Genomic DNA, 17,271 nt, shown 5'->3' on the forward strand with positions numbered 1-17,271 from the left:
CTTCACACACACTAACTCAATGGACAGGCCTGAGAGCAAACAGTCGGATGGTGACATGGTAAATAGCTGGTGCCCTAATGCAAATTGTTGTATTTAATCACAGCCACATATCATGTTGCCTATTTGTCAAACACATTATTCTGCTCGGTCAAAAGATACAAAGCAATAATTTGAGTGAAATAAATGCAGCTGCTTAGAGATGGTATTTGAGTTTCGCTTGTTGATATAAAATATTTTTAAGTGCTCCATTCAGTAGCATTGTCTTGCGGAGTTGGCAACTTAATGCGATTATGTTAATAATGGAGCTACTGGCACTCCCTGGCTACAGCGCATGCTCCACAGGTATAGAAATAGATGAAAGCTATGAGCTTATGAAAGACAATATTTATACTCATGAGAATACTGCGATCAAGAGATTGTGTTATAAGACAGCAATAATAAAACAACTACCGATTACATAATATTAGGACACTGAAAACTTCGTTAAGAAAGAATTAAAATAAATAGTTAAAACAAATATAGCTCCGCCAGAATAAATTCCTAGAATATGATGAGACAGAAAAGAAATAAGAAAGACGGTGGAATGCATGCTGACAAGAATCTAGTAAAGATTGAGACAATCTAAATGAGATTTCTGAGGCTGTAATATGCATTAAAACAGAAATAGAGAATGCTTGATTGTGTAGCGGCGAGTATAAATCGCGATATCAAGATATTAAGCATCCGGGTCTCTTTTCATCAGCTTGACATCAGCTTCGACCATCTCTTTCACAAGACTCTATAAATATAGAACGCATCTTTTAATGATTGGTTTCTCAAGAGACGCACGTCACTCTCTCTGACAGTCTTTATCCTCATATTATTAAAGAATATAAAAAGCTTCTATGTTGAATTATGATTGTTCTCAAGTCATCAATGAGCAAGTCAGAATGTCAAAAATCTAGCTAAGTGACACATTTAATGCTTTCATTACAAATAAACACACGGGTATCCGTCAACACTCCAGCAATAATAATAAAAACAGAAAACAATAAGCACTCGGGGAGAGGCAAACACTTGTCACAAAACATGCCAATAGTATAAAGCAGCTTTTCAATACAGGTATTGCCCTGTTTGATTTTTACCAGTTTACATACGAGAATTGAATGGCCGGACAGCTGAGCTAATGGCTCGACAAACAAAATTGTATATAGTATAACAAACACACCTGGCCAAAACTATGCTCGATCAACCGACAATCCAACAACTCGCATGCGTCATGACTCAGATGTTGCCAGAGTTTAAAACTATTCCCTTAACAAGCTAAACAGTTGCATTGCTACTGCAGTGGCCAGATCGGGTTACTCAGCCTTGTTTCAATAAATGATGCCATCTTCAAGCCGTCTTCAAGCTCTGTTAATCAACCCATTCATCTCAATCTGACTTGCCATGAGTCCAACCAAATCTCACATGTAGTAACCAGCTAGTGTGTAAAGGAATCACCTAATTTCATTGATCAATTTATGAACATATAATTCACAAAATAAACCATCCAACTACAAAACGTTCTAAAATATAATGTTCCTGATCACAGTTATGTGATGACTGGTTACACAGTCCTATATGTACAGAGTCACAGTTATGTGATGACTGGTTACACAGTCCTATATGTACAGAGTCACAGTTATGTGATGACTGGTTACACAGTCCTATATGTACAGAGTCACAGTTATGTGATGACTGGTTACACAGTCCTATATGTACAGAGTCACAGTTATGTGATGACTGGTTACACAGTCCTATATGTACAGAGTCACAGTTATGTGATGACTGGTTACACAGCAGTAAATGCAGAGAGTTTGCATCACGAACCTGGATGTTGTACTTGGGTGTCCACTTCAACTGCTTCTTTGCCTTGCTGCAGTCTCCAAGCAGCAGATCCTGTAAGATGCCATGGAGTTACACAGTACCAGATTTACCTGTCTCCATTAGACAACCATTGAAAGTGATAGACAACCCTGATACGAGTTCGATTGATAAATTATTATCAGTAAGAAAAGCTCACCACTTCCGTTGGACGATAGAACTTTGGATTTATTTTCACAACAATCTTTCCATTAGCCTTATTTCTTCCAACCTCATTGGGGCCTTCTCCTTCCCACCTACAACCAGAGGAGACTTACCACTCATTATCTGTTAATAAACAAGCACTATCAATACAGCGATTATTTTTTGCCTTTTCAGTGTTGGCAAATATCAACTACCATTATACAGCTATGTGGTTCTTCTACACCATCACCTACTTGCGTACACCGTTTAGACTTTTAGACTTTAGCCAAAAACGGAGCTTATTCTATGGACAAAAATCGCAACAAATAGACATCAGAGACAACTTACTGCTCAATAATATGGGGCAAAATAAATAATGCAATTGCACTATAATGAAATAATTGCACTTCCTTGTTCCAAAACGATTGTAAGTAGATTTTCGTACAGCCACAGCAGATTGTTACAAATATTGTCCTAAAACCAAATTTGGTTCATAAAAGAATAAATTACTGAAAATATTTTACATGTCTGTTAGTCACTATTGACTTTCATACAGTGACATCAACTGCTTTCCGAGGTTTCCATACTTGAAGTCAATAAGCAATCTGTTTTGTTGCATTTTTGGTTTCAATATAAAGTTTAAACCTGATATGAATGGCTGCAATATAAACTCTAATAGACAGTTTTGAATTTAAACCAAATATTAATTACAGCAGATAAAATTGACAAAGATCCCATTCTATCGCTGAAGAACCCTCCATAGAATCCAGTATTCAAAGGAAAGGCGTGATGTGAAGGTTACTTCAAGGGTTCAAATCTTTAGTTTGACGATTTCCATACATAGAATGATGTTCGTACACATAGGATGATGTTCGTACACATAGGATGAAGCTCCGAAAGACTAGTATTTAAATGATGTAAGCAGTAATAAAAGGTACGAAAATCACAATGAATGTACTTGCTTATCTGCAGTACAGTAGATAAGCATACAAATAATGTTTTACACTTACTCAATCTCAATGCCAACTTCGGCAAATGCAAGTTCTACAAATTTTCGTACGCTGGTTGTCTCCCCCGTTGATATGACAAAATCTTCTGGTGTATCCTGTTGCAGCATCATCCACATAGCCTTTAATATACGATCGAAAAGTAATTAGCCCAGCAAAAGGCAGGAATATGGAAATAATAAGCGAGATAACAATTCCAAACACTGTCTGATATTCTTGGTTTAAAATGGTTCAAAAATAAACAAATAAATATCTTTCCTTCCTAGCAACAGTTGATAACTTAGTTGCTTTAGTAAAACTACTATCTCAAGTTACGTGAAGTTTTTGCTTCGAGCCACATAAAAAATTCAATATAACACAGAGTGTCAAGACAGGCGAGTTCTCGAACTTAATTTGAACGGTAATTTATCTTGCCGGACTTGCAAGAGAAAAAATGATGTGCGTATATCTCGTGATGAATATTGGTGAATATTGGTGAATATTGGTGATGCGCCTATGCTATTCGCGCATCACCCATATTCAACTTCTGTGAGATTCCAGTTCGTCGTGAGGGATCATCAGAAGTGTCGACAATGAGAACTGTTCATAAACACTTAAAGCACATCAATTACATATGTAGTTTCAGCTTTCAGTACTGTTTCAGCTGTTTTCTATTTTTCATATACTGTAATTTATTCGAATATAATATAAATATTTTAATTTTATATTTTTTCTTTTTGATATTTAATTACTAATTAGTTATTAATCAAGTTATTAATCATTTCTGTATGGGACAAACAATGCCATCATATAAAACGATGTAATAATAATTACTATAAATGTTTAAATTGAACGAAAGGATGAAAAAAGTAAACTCTAGCAATCACCTGAAATCTATTAACCCAGAACATGTGTTTATATTGGTCGGGCATTAGCACAATCCCCGGGCATTGTCGATTATCTATAATGCTAGTTTATTATTAGCACTCTCTAGGTTTAACAGCACCGATTGTCACAGAAAAGCGCAGCCTCAATGGCAACAAAAGGGATCGACCTAAGGCTAAATGATAATTATGACATCACATTGTGGGAACCACAACCAAGTGTTTTTTTATTGCAGGACATACTTTGACACCCTGTTTTTCATAGTTCTATTATTTTTTGTGTATTGAATATAGGCTGATTCGAAAGTCAAGACTCTGATGTACTGAAATATATGATAAAAGTAATTGATGTGCTTTAAAAGCGATTGATTGGTGCGGGTGTTACAGCGCCGGTCTATCAACCTGAATGTCACGAGTTGGAGTATCGTCGAAAATTATCTTTTATCCTCACCTTGAACTGGGTACAGATACACGACAAACGTGTAGTACCAATTTTTATAGCATAAATTTTTTTTGTTTTGCCTTATTGTAGACATAAAATATTTGTTATTAATTTTACTTGGCAGAATATACTTTGTTACTTAGAACAAATAAGCAAATCGTTGTAAATGAACGTCGAAGATGAGCGCTCCCATCAACTTATTGTAAAATTACCACAACCATGGTCTATAAAACCAGTGAAGTTGATCAGAAAAAGGTTGTCGATGCAAACTAATAATACTGCAGTTACGATACAGCCCACAAATTAAAAAGCCAAGTCTAGATTTTCCTTTTTGTATGGTCAAAGGGCAAGTTTGGAAAGGTCTTGGAATGGATTAGGCAATTTACATGTATTTTACTGTTCGAATAACGTAAAATCCCTATTATTTATAATATTTGATAGGGTAACAGCGCTAAAGTTTCTTTTATTAGAATATAGAAAAGTTGCGAACTCCTGCAGTTTAATAAACAGGAACAAGCAACTTCTATATGGATTTACAAGATGGTAATACTGTATACCATTGGTTGATCACAGTTGCTTGTAACTATGAACTTACAAACAGTATTTCAGCAAGTTATAAAGAGATTAAAAATTGTCTAGTTAAACTAGTTGAAGCTAACCAGTCGAAAAGAACCATCAGTAAAGTCAGCAACTCTCAGTCACTTGTAAATTTGAACAGCGCCATTGTTAGCGTATACATATGATAAATGCCGATTTGATCTAACATAAATTTTATACAATTTTGTGAGGAAATATCCGTGTGAGATACTATTGCACAAGGTTTCCAAACTGTTATACACAGCTGTGTGGTCAAGGTTCGTCCTTATAGCATCTGAAAATATTTTTACAGCTGCAGCAATTGAATGCAATAAACTTTATGACTATTCCTGATGTCAACACAAAAAAAACTATGAAATTGGGCATCGGGTTGGAACAAGTCACAATGTTCAACCACCCTTGACATTTCATTTTTCAACCACCCTTTCTTTGAACTATTGGTGAGCTGATGAGGTCTGACTATTTCCAGTCTATGACTCATGCACAAGCATCCCCATATTTTAACAAATAAAGATGGAGCGCTTCAGTATCTGTTTAAGATGAGAACGAATAGCAGTGACGAAAGGAGTTGTCAACACATGGTTTTTTAACAAAAGGCAACTCCTAAAATTCACTAGCTGGTAACGAAGACAGGTCTATGACACCAATACAGTAGAAACCCAACATACGAAATTAATTTGTTTCGGATGATGTTTTGTAAGAATAAAATTCCGTAAGTAGGAAGGCACTTTATCTTATAGATGCTCTAATTCATTTCATGGCACCATAAAACTCGAACATAATGTTTGTATAAATTACCAAAATTGATTAAAACCCTGTAACCCTTTTAACCCTATGTTAGGGTTAAATTGCTGCAATATAAATAGAAAACTACACATAGAAAGAAGAACAGAGAAATAATGAACAAAAACTACGAATAGAATTTTTGTTCACTTTTAGCGTTGGCCGTCTGGGCTAGGCATCCACTCCGAGTTCACTAGCAACTGAAACCAAATGAGACGAGTTTTACAAACTCACGAAAAACCAACCGACCAATAGGATGGCAAGAGGTTGCTAGACGTTAGCCAATGACAGAGCAGTTCAGGCATGCCACTTTCAAACCAGGAGCACGTTTTGTATTTAAAAGCATCTTGTGTCATTCAGAGCAATATTTCTATGAAGACATTTTGTAACCTGGAAATTTCACATGCGGAGACTTTTGTAAGAAGAGTTTCTACTGTACTAAGCGAAGGTGCAACAACCAGGATCCATAACCTAAAACACTGCCTCTAAAAAAGGATTGAGGCACTCTGAGTACAGTTTGTGATAAAGTCCATACAGTGCATTTAACCTATTCTATTCTAATTAATAAAACTGAAAAGCAAGGCTGAGTGTCTCGTACCTCCACATAGTCCTTGGCATGACCCCAGTCTCTTTTTGAGTCTATGTTTCCTAGCTCTACGTGGTCTTGCAGTCCAAGATAAATTTTAGCGACAGCTCTCGTAATTTTCCTGGTAACAAATGTCTCCCCCCGACGGGGACTCTCGTGATTGAACAGAATACCATTGCAGGCAAATATATCATAGGCTTCCCTGTAGTTCACTATAATCCAGTATGCGTATAACTTAGCCACACCTAAATGAAGATACAAGCGAGATGTTATCTGTTTCAAGCACATAACATTTTTCCGAGGAGCATTCATGGTAGTACAGCGAGTCAGACTGATAAACTCGTAGTAACAATTTTAGTCAGTAACGAAACCAACGAACACACATAATGATAATCCCTTCCACAACAGAAGAAACAGCAATAAATTTCTTTGGAGCTGAATGAAAAAAAAGTGATACACTTGCTGCTTTAGATTTGTGAGATTTATATTTTTATCTGCAACTCATGAAACTTGCAGACAAAAAATTCCTACCATAGGGAGATCTGGGATAAAACGGAGTCGTCTCCTTCTGGGGTATCTCCTGAACTTTGCCATATAGTTCACTAGTAGATGCCTGGTAGAATTTGGTCTTTTTATCCAGATTGCATGTTCTGATAGCATCAAGCAGCCTGAGCACACCGACAGCATCTACATCTGCTGTATACTCAGCCAAGTCAAAGGAAACCTGCAGGATGACAGGTTTTTTTAAGAGAAGACTTGCTACTGCATATGCATATCCCTAAGATTAAGCAAATATTGCAACAAATAGAAAATATACCTGATAGCGTAAGGTCCCGATAGCGTAAGGACCCGATAGCTTAAGGACCCGATAGCGTAAGGACCCGATAGCGTAAGGACCCGATAGCGTAAGGACCCGATAGCGTAAGGACCCGATAGCGTAAGGACCCGATAGCGTAAGGACCCGATAGCGTAAGGACCCGATAGCGTAAGGACCCGATAGCGTAAGGACCCGATAGCGTAAAGACCTGACAGCGTAAGGACCCGACAGCGTAAGGACCCGACAGCGTAAGGCCCTGACAGCGTAAGGAATAGCCTGTCTTGACAACCTGTTGTTTTTGCGGAGTTGTTCCCCCGTCGAGCGGGCGAGCAACACAACAGCTTGTCACAAGACGTACTCCACCTGATGCATCAGCTGCATTTATGGGGAGTTGTTCTCTTCCGTCTATACGGCTTAGTTGCGATGTTATGTCGGTCGCTCCATTGGTAATCATAACGAATTTCGTGCAAAAATTTATGTAGAAAAAATAAGATTACAACGTTTAACCAGCGACCAGTCTCTGCGGTAAACTTTAGTAGAACCTGAGAACTTAGGCAACAACAGCGACTAAACATGTTGTTATTTGTGTGCTCAGTCAGTTTTATTTCTTTTTTGTATCAGTCAGTTTTATTTGTTCTTATGGATTTTACTTTCAATTTATTTTATTCTTAAATTCTACTAACGTTTCTGGTAACGTAAAAGAAACTGGGCTTTGGTTAAACGTTGTAGTCTTATTTTTTTCTACATAAACTTTTGCGCGAAATCCGTTATGATTGCCAATGGAGTGACCGCCATAACATCGCAGCCACGCCGCATAGACGGAAAAGAACAACTCCCCATAAGTGCAGCTGATGCATCAGGTGCAGTACGTCTTGTGACAAACTGTTATGTTGCTCACCCGCTCGACGGGGGAGCAACTCCGCAAAACCAACAGTTTGTCAAGACAGGCTACATAAGGACCCGATAGCGTAACGACCCGATAGCGTAAGGACCCGATAGCGTAAGGACCCGCTAGCGTAAGGACCCGATAGCGTAAGGACCCGATAGCGTAAAGACCCGATAGCGTAAAGACCCGATAGCGTAAAGACCCGATAGCGTAAAGACCCGATAGCGTTAGTACCCGATAGCCTAGGTACCCGATAGCCTAGGTACCCGATAGCCTAGGTACTCGATAGCCTAGGTACCCGATAGCCTAGGTACCCGATAGCCTAGGTACCCGATAGCCTAGATACCCGATAGCCTAGGTACCCGATAGCCTAGGTACCCGATAGCCTAGGTACCCGATAGCCTAGGTACCCGATAGCCTAGGTACCCGATAGTGCAACCCTCTATTTGAACGCCCCCTTTAATAAAATGCCACTATAGGGGAAGGTTGAAAAATACAGCGCCATAGCGTTAAATAGAGGTTTTACGGTATTTACTAGAAGAAAGTTCTGTCATAAATAGAATGATGCATACAAAATATGCAAAAACGACCTTCTCATAATTCATGGTTAATAGTTAGTGTCTCCCGGCACTGACTGGCTCTTGTGATGACAGATATAAATAATGTATTTGAATGAACCTATTACTGCTAAACTTGAAATTTGTTTGGTTCCCAATGTTTGAAAATTTAATAGAACACATTCAAATGAAACTGTCGTCCAAAGCATTGTGCAAAACATCAAGTTATTAAAGTGCTGAGAGCATCAGGGGTTTACCTTTACGTGACTCATTGCACCCAGGTTGTATATTTCATCGGGTTGTATCTGGGAAATGAGTTTTACGAGACACGTACTGTCTGTTAGGTCTCCATAATGGAGCTTCATCGCTGAAAACAGTAACAACACTCATAATCTCACAGCGAATACACCAGACCTATTGAACTTGCCAAGCTTACACTGGCTATTTGAAATTACAAATCTAGCTGATGATATGATTGTAATGACCTCACTACCAGCTAATGTTCACCAAGTCCTATAGTTCAGAGAGCGCTACTAAACTTTCCCTCATTCCCAACCTCAGCGAAGATTTCACCAGCATTGTAGATTGTTTTATAAGAAAATCAGACTAAAAGATCCAAAACCTTGACAAGAAGGCAGTGTGTTGCAATGTGTTAGGTTCCGCTACAATCCTTACAGAAAATAGAGCATGCTTCAACCACCTTGCAAATGATGAGTCGAAAAGATATCGGATTCAAACACTCACCAGCAGCCAATTTTCCAAAGATAAAACCTACAATGTCTACAATTTTGAGCTCAATCCCAACACCAGAAGCTTCACAATAAAACACTACAAGTCTAAAACTTGATCCTAACGTTTTATACCATCAACGAGATATAAAAATTCTTTGCTTTACTAGACAAAAAATCTAAGCTAGGAAGCTACAAAGCATTGCCAGCAGCTAATATCTATACAGACACCAGTCATATACGGATCAAGCTAGAAACGTTCTTTAGGCTGCAAATATATAACAAGGACTTACAGCCGCCAGAGTGTGTTGCGGAGTCGGAATACAGATGGTTGATCCTTCCAGTGTTGAAAGAGCTCGACCTCCTGATGATGCCGTGTACCTGCAGACAAACATGAATGACTCATAAGTATGATACTGACAATTTTAATATCTTCTACCATGCCTCACCTCAGCAACCTTTGACCAACTCCCAGAGGATGAGAGCTTTTGTAGTAGCTCTATAAACACGGAATGGGCTTTTATGAATTGTAGTGCAGCAGCCCTTGTTTACTAATTGGGTGAAGTGTGTATGTTAACAGTCTAGAAACCGGTTCACTTTCCTAACTAAGAGCTTCTCCACCTCACTGCATCCTAGCTGTTTATTACTAAATACTTGCACCTAACTAAGTAAGGCCAGCCTAATTTACATCCACTAAGGAGTTGTCTATCCTAACCACTGAACTGTTTTGTCCAACTCTCTAGTGGAAAACTTGATTCTCTTTCCCCATAGCGACCAGGTTGATGATCTTTTTAATAACCAGCAACAGAAGATAAAAGCAAATGAAGCATCAACGAGCACATGTGGCAGTAACAGCTGAAAGGAAGAACAGCTGGTTTAGATGTGCCCTTCATGAGCTGTTGAAGATCATCCCTTCACCTTCACATCAATTACATAAGTACTTTTATCATATATTTCAGTACATCAGAGTCTTGGCTTTCGAATGAGCCTATATTCAATACACAAAAAATAATAGAACTATGAAAAACAGGGTATCAAAAGTATGTCCTGCAATAAAAAAACACTTGGTTGTGGTTCCCACAATGTGATGTCATAATTATCATTTAGCCTTAGGTCGATCCCTTTCGCTGCCATTGAGGCTGCGCTTTTCTGTGACAATCGGTGCTCTTAAACCCAGAGAGCGCTAATAATAAACTAGCATTCTAGATAATCAACAATGTTCGGGTATCGTGCTAACGCCCAAACAATACAAACACATGTTCTGGGTTAATAGATTTTGGGTGAATGTTAGCGTTTACTTTTTTCATCTTTTCGTTCACTTTAAACATTTATAGTAATTATTATCACATTGTTTTATATGATGGCATTGTTTGTCCCATACAGAAATGATTAATAACTTGATTAATTACTAATTAGTAATTAAATATCAAAAAAATATTTTAAAATTATAAATACAGTATACTATTATTATACATATATATTATTATATAATAAATTACGGTATATGGAAAATAGAAAACAGGTGTATTGAACAGTTAAATTAATCACTTTGTGTATGATACTAGCTTATAGGCAGATTAAGTTATTTACAGTAGGCTTCTCTATTTTGAACAATCCTGAAGTAGAGTGAGTCAACCCCAACGATTGATTTAATTTAATTGACTTCTACAATAAGATTAAACAAAAACAGGCATGACTACTAACAACATACCTGGTTGTTAACCACCCATGGTGGTAAAGGTAATGAAATCACATCGATTAAATTGTGACCTGCAGTGGCTGGCCCTATGGCTATATGTAGATCGCACTCTTGCGAGATTACGCAATGCTTGAAATTAATTAGCCTCAGTCGTGCCCCTCAACATCACAATAAAAAGAGAGGGCTAGTGCATAATATCACCAGAAAAATATAGTATGGTGCTTGGAATCCGAGTTATTTATCATAAAAATAATCTGTATATGGAGAGCTAATGACACTGATTTCTTTGTCATCTTCATTGGTTTTCTGGAGTTGTCCTACTTTCGCCTGCCACTAGCGTCATTATCGTAGTTGATAAATATAAGTGGTGAGCAATAAAATAAGCGGTAAGAGCACACAACACCGAGTATGAAAATTGTGATGTCCCAATTTTTGAGCCTATACCATTGAACATTTATGCGGTAGAGCTTTGGGGAAATACTATAAACACCAACCAATGTCTGCCTCACCATGTCAAACAATGACTCATTTGAAAGCCAATATATTGAAGAACCCGAATAAGCTGAAACAGAACTTATGTAAATGTGCTTTAAGGATGATAATAAATATCACAAACTGACAAAGGTGCTGGTTTAACTTAATTCCTAGCTGAAAAGTACAGCTTTAAACAATTCGCTAGATTATCCTATAAATGATCTCAAAACAGCCTTGTTTAGCTCAAGTTGTCTACTCTCTATGAGATGGGCTTGTTAAAACCATAAATGTCTGAGTGGACATAAACATCCGAGCTTGCATAACACTGCCTAGAAGTAGCTAAAGCATGCATTATTGTTTACTAATACGTATAGCAGCTAATAGTGTTACACAACTAGTAAAATAAACACCAGGAGCTTACCACTATTTTATCTATGTTGTTCTCAGTTAATTTAAATTACCCTAGGACACTTATGTATTTGCGGCATCTAACTTTCACGCTAGATGCCGCGGCATTTTCGCAGTGCCATCTTCTCGCGAAAATTTCATGAGCGAAACTAAACTATCATAACGAACGAGCGAAAACGCGAAGTTAAATAGCTTTATCCGTTGATATCCACAATAAAATCGTCATATTAGAAATGCAGGCAATTTTCGTCTGTGGTTGAGCTCAATGGGAAATTTCTGGTAAACTCATAATAGCTAATACACCGACTGAGCAGCATGGCAAAGCAAATTAAGATGATATCAGTTTTGTCACCGAATTTGTAACTGATGAGGATGAAAGTCTGGTAGGTGAAGTCATAAAATTGAAGAATAATTATTGTAGTGATGAATTTTATAACCAACCAAAAACAATATCAACCCTCATCAGGTCCAACCACATTATCTCTTTCACTGCCAACCATGTACAAATTCGCTATCGGCCTAGTGCCAGCCATTTTACCGAAATTGCCAATATTGCTTCATGATATGTATACAGTATTTTTTCAAGTTCAATCTCTACCTAGAACATTTTTGTTATATATTTTATTTTGCCAACATTTCAACCAATATTGCTATGCAAAAATTCAATGTATCTCTACTTGTGCGCGATGATAAAGCTATATGAAGCTACGATCGATCCGAAGCTAAAACAATCCTCCACGATGTTCCTCACTCTTACAAAACTATTACTTTCACCACTATCAGAGACAGTGCTGCTACTTTAATTATCTGTATAATCACGAAAATCTAAATCCTAATTGGCTATACTGTCATCATCAACTAGCTACCTGTTTTATGACTCGCGCGCGGTAGTTAATGAACTCACACAAAAATGTTCGTTTTTAGATTAGAAATTCTCAAACAAACGTTTAAAATTGCCTCGTTGTTTTAGGCTGATTTTATAGAGAAATCTTCAGACAACACTGTCAATTTCATAAAAGTCTTAAAGACCGTGAGTTATGTGGTCAACGAATAATAAAATCAGGTTACCACGCAATTGCTGAGAAAGTCCAAAAATGCGTTTATGGCAGTGGCCCCTAGAAAACGCATAAATGCGTTTATGGCAGCGAAAGGGTTGTACATGTACAGTTTTGGTTGTGAAGTTGGTTGTTACCTATCTATTTTCTTCTTCTTGGGACTCGAATGTGAAAGTCACGGCGGGAGGGACCTATACGCCATTGATAGTTCAAGAAACAAATGGCAGCAAGTGATCAAATTGAATTATCGATCTCACCCACACATTTCAACCTGCGGTTTACAAATACGAACTAGTACTAAATTGAATTTTTTTCTTATTAGCGAACTGAACCTAAGGAATGTAATCTGTTTTCTCCACTGCATTTATTTTCACATCACTATATTTTCGCACTCATCAGAGCCGCGAAATTAAGTTGCAGTGAAATTTTACTCTGTGTGCTACTCACGAAACTAAATACTAGCGAAATAAAAGTGTCCTAGGGTACGCAGATAGATCCAATGTGTGTATAGGCTGAGGGATAGGTATAATGTTCATTACACCAGTACAGGAATATTTGACCTGAGCAATTTGTGTTTCAGTTATATGAGGTTTTGCAGTAGTTAGTTCAATTGTTTATTTCAATTTCCAATATACTCTCTTTGCTAGATGCAAAATTACATAAATACTGAATACCATAACTTAGTAAGAGTTTTTGACTGAAAATTATGGAGAGTGCAAAAGTATTCTAAAAAGGGAATTTTTGATTCATTGTGAGATGAGTGAGTCTCTGGAGAGTTTGTTAATTTACTAAATATTTTATTGCTATTTGTGAATTTACATGCGCATCTCTCCTATTAAATTTTTAACATTTTGTGTCGAGTTTACCGGTAAAATATGTCATTGCTTAGGTACCTTTAAAAAATAAAATTTTTAATTCTATGAGTAGGTTTGTGTTGAGTTAGCAACACTTTTACTCTAATGTAATATCAGTGAAATTATTGTATTAAGTTTTTACTGAGGTTAGGTGTGTGACACTGTCAACAACAGATGATATTTGACAACTAAAATAACCCAATTGGAAAAGGTGATCAATGGCTGCACGCTAATAGTGAAAAACTGCCTTATAACAAACTACAGAGCAGCAAAGCGAACCATTTTTCTTTCCTCACATTATGTGGCCGACTAGTGGGTGCCGGCTTAGGGCAATCCAGTTGGCGGATCAATTTAAAAATATTCTTTCCTTCAGTGAGCATGAAGCAATGCACTGCAATTTTGAGTGGTCCATGTAGGGCAATACTCGGCTTACTGAAATGTAACTAGAATTGTCTCTGTATATCCTTATAAGTTAGTGATTAGATGGTAGCAATTTATGGTTTGAGTTGAATGAGACTTTGACGTTGTTAGCTTTGGAAACTTATGCCTGGTTCAGACCAATGTCGTATGTATGGCGTGTCATATAGATGGCGTGCGAGATGCTGTGGCCTCACATGGCTGCGCAGGATAATGCTCTTGTGGAGTACATGCAGGATTTAGTTGTCATATCGCAATTTCATAGCAGGGCGCCGCATCTCGCATTACGTTGGTCCGAACCAGGCATTACAACCACCCTAAGAGACTAGGGCTTGTAACAAATAGACATCCATTCTAAAAAGCTCAAAACACATAATAGACAGAAAAAATAAAAATATAACACATTGTTGGCTGCGCTTAATTAAAGATTGCCAAAGAAATCGTTATTTGTCAGCAAATCTTGAGACAAAATGAAAAAAGAGGATATGCAGCCCTCACCTGATAACCTTTGTCCAACAGAAGCTCGGTCAGGTAGGAGCCATCCTACAAAGAACAGCAAGACAATGATTGAATTAAGAGCCCGACAATAAACCTGTCAAGCAGTCCCAGGTATGACATGGGAGACAACACATATATGAGAGAAGTAACACACGTTACGTCTTGGTATAACCATTACTGACTGGCAGCATATTTTTGAGCATTTCATACTGGCATTCTAAACTTATGCAGGATGAGAGGGGTAAAGTGCCACGTAGAACGTTGAATGAGTGGATAATTCTACATCTGGCTTGCGTGTTGTAAGCTTTTGTATTCAATCTTTTATTCAAACAAGTCAAGCGGCGCACCCGCCCATTCTCCCGTAGGTCAGGCTTCAGACCATTTGTCCTGAACCAGTGAGCAAAGCCATTGAGAGCATCAGTAAATAATTATTGTGCCTACTACCTGCCTACGTAGGAGTAACAATAAAACTGTTTGCTATAAATAATATCATAACTAGCTTGTGCAATCCAGTCCGTCACATCTACTCCAGCGCCCAAACCCCTTACTTCAGCCTCAAAGAACACATTTTGAGATTTTAAATGGGAACTTAATTGTGTTCACAAGCAATGGTAATAAGCAAGATCAGATTGTTTTTAATAAATTACTGTCATTTTATAGTCTTTCATAGCCCGTACAGCCTGCACCGCGTGAAACTAGTCAACACTGTAAAAGGTTGCCATATATTGTAAGAATTTAAATTTGGCACCTAAACGATTATGGCTGAATGAACTCGTGAACACCAACCAGGTGGTGAAAGCAATCTAATGCCAAGCTTAAACGAGCCAGAAGTTCAATGACGTTACAATACATAATATGAGGCCAATACATAATACCTTCATATGACATCTAAACAATGCATCAGCAAACGTGCATTTTGATGACCAGACAAGGCGCAGTTTGCTGGCCTCTCAGAAATGACAGTAATGATCTGTAAGAATACAGGCTTGAATCTTGCCAATAACCTTGAGATTGTTCCCTGAACTACCAAATCAACCTGATCTATCTGATGAGCCAGTAAAACCGCCATCATTCGTCACTAGCACGCACACTATATTGATATCATCGTACATGCATGCTGAGTTTAAGAATTTTTATTCCAATGACGTAAGTGAAAATGTAATAGAACAAAATGTTACTGACATTTTAGGTATTTAAATCGTCGTAATTTCGCAGTACGCACTAAATGCTCTTGAACTTGCCCATTATCTTTTATAGTTGCCTGTTCAATCACACTTGATAAAGCAAAGAAAACAATTGCATATATATATATATATATATATATATATATATATATATATATATATATATACAGGCAACAAAATTTAGCTAGTTATCACTACAAATCTGTTTTGTACAACTGGGCTCTTCAAGGATACTTAAGGATCTTAAGGATATATACATATATAATAATTTGACTGATGATTTGCAACATTACTTGATATCTGCAAGTTATTCTACTCTAAACAATGATCAAAATAAAAACAACAACTAATACTACCATGTGTCTGATGAGCTAATTGCCTTTTGAATTGTATTAACACAAAAATTCAGCATATATACAAATATTACCTTGCCTTCCAGCCATAGAAGATATATATATATATATTCAAAAAAGCATTTAACGGATGAAATGCTTAATTTACAAAGGGTAAAATAGTTATAACACAAACACACTTATGGAAGCGTAAGCCTCATTTATCATAAATTGGGCAACAAAATGGTAAACTATTACGAACTACAGTAATTTCATCCATGAGTAAGTCTAAGTTTGCTCCTCATACAAATGATTCAAAGTAATTTTTTTATAGAAAAAAGTTAAATACTATGACTTTTTATAGAAAACAAACGTTCAATTGACAGTGAATAGTCCGAATGAAGCGGCAGTTTCATAATTAATAATAACACACGGTTGAACCAACATTAAGTTTTGGTGTCTGATGAACATTATTTTGAAGAAACAGAGTTAGATTTTCTAACCAACTAACATTATTAATACCCTACTACCTTCAAGCATTCGCTAAGGTTGCACATACTTTGCTACGTTACAAAATAAAAACAAGTGTAACCGAGCTCCAACATGAACGTTGATGCAGTAAAAAATCACAATAACGAACAGTCATTAAAACAAACTACGACATACCTGGCCGGTTATTCCTGATATTAAAGCAACCTTTTGAGAACGCGGTTTTTTTGCATCACTTTCTTCGCCACCAAAGCCGTTAGAAGCCATTTCAAAACTGCTGGATCTACTTATGACAACGCCGATGACGAATGAATGAAAAAACACAGCCAAGCCAACTAATGCCGCTACTTATACTTAGCTTCTTGATATAGCGCCCTTCTTTTGTATTTTTATCTCAAAAACAGCCTGAACTTCAGAACTCAGGTTAATTGCAGCGCACGAACGTTGAGCGCTAATAGGCTATACTACAGAGATCATTGAAAATTTCCAGACATGGCAATGCAGCAAGAGGCTGCAACTTCGTATATGGGTCAATTTGATGGCGTGTTTTATGCGTTTGTTAATTTG

At 37.3% G+C, this 17,271-nt stretch overlaps 1 protein-coding gene across 1 annotated transcript; it reads right to left on the bottom strand.

Annotated features, from left to right (window-relative positions):
- Positions 1-447: 447 nt before the first annotated feature.
- On the bottom strand, positions 448-17,029 carry LOC137385906 (GDP-mannose 4,6 dehydratase-like). The gene is made up of 10 exons (XM_068072514.1): positions 16,882-17,029; positions 14,700-14,744; positions 9,588-9,675; positions 8,824-8,933; positions 6,838-7,030; positions 6,319-6,551; positions 3,039-3,157; positions 2,045-2,141; positions 1,852-1,920; positions 448-778 (listed from the first exon to the last, which is right to left on the bottom strand). Exons 1-10 carry the CDS (start codon positions 16,969-16,971, stop codon positions 716-718), a joined length of 1,107 nt encoding a protein of 368 aa, XP_067928615.1. The 5' UTR covers positions 16,972-17,029; the 3' UTR covers positions 448-715.
- Positions 17,030-17,271: the final 242 nt, after the last annotated feature.

Source organism: Watersipora subatra, chromosome 1, assembly GCF_963576615.1.
Source record: "Watersipora subatra chromosome 1, tzWatSuba1.1, whole genome shotgun sequence".
In the NCBI taxonomy this organism is placed as follows: Eukaryota; Metazoa; Bryozoa; class Gymnolaemata; order Cheilostomatida; family Watersiporidae; genus Watersipora; species Watersipora subatra.

What these genes read in the sequence shown, in the direction of transcription:
- LOC137385906 (XM_068072514.1), bottom strand. Translation starts at nt 16,971, where the DNA reads ATGGCTTCTAACGGCTTTGGTGGCGAAGAAAGTGATGCAAAAAAACCG. An exon ending in TATCAGGAATAACCGGCCAG is followed by an intron (nt 14,745 to 16,881) that starts GTATGTCGTAGT and finishes TGTTCTTTGTAG; the next exon opens with GATGGCTCCTACCTGACCGA. An exon ending in TGTTGGACAAAGGTTATCAG is followed by an intron (nt 9,676 to 14,699) that starts GTGAGGGCTGCA and finishes GTTTGTCTGCAG; the next exon opens with GTACACGGCATCATCAGGAG.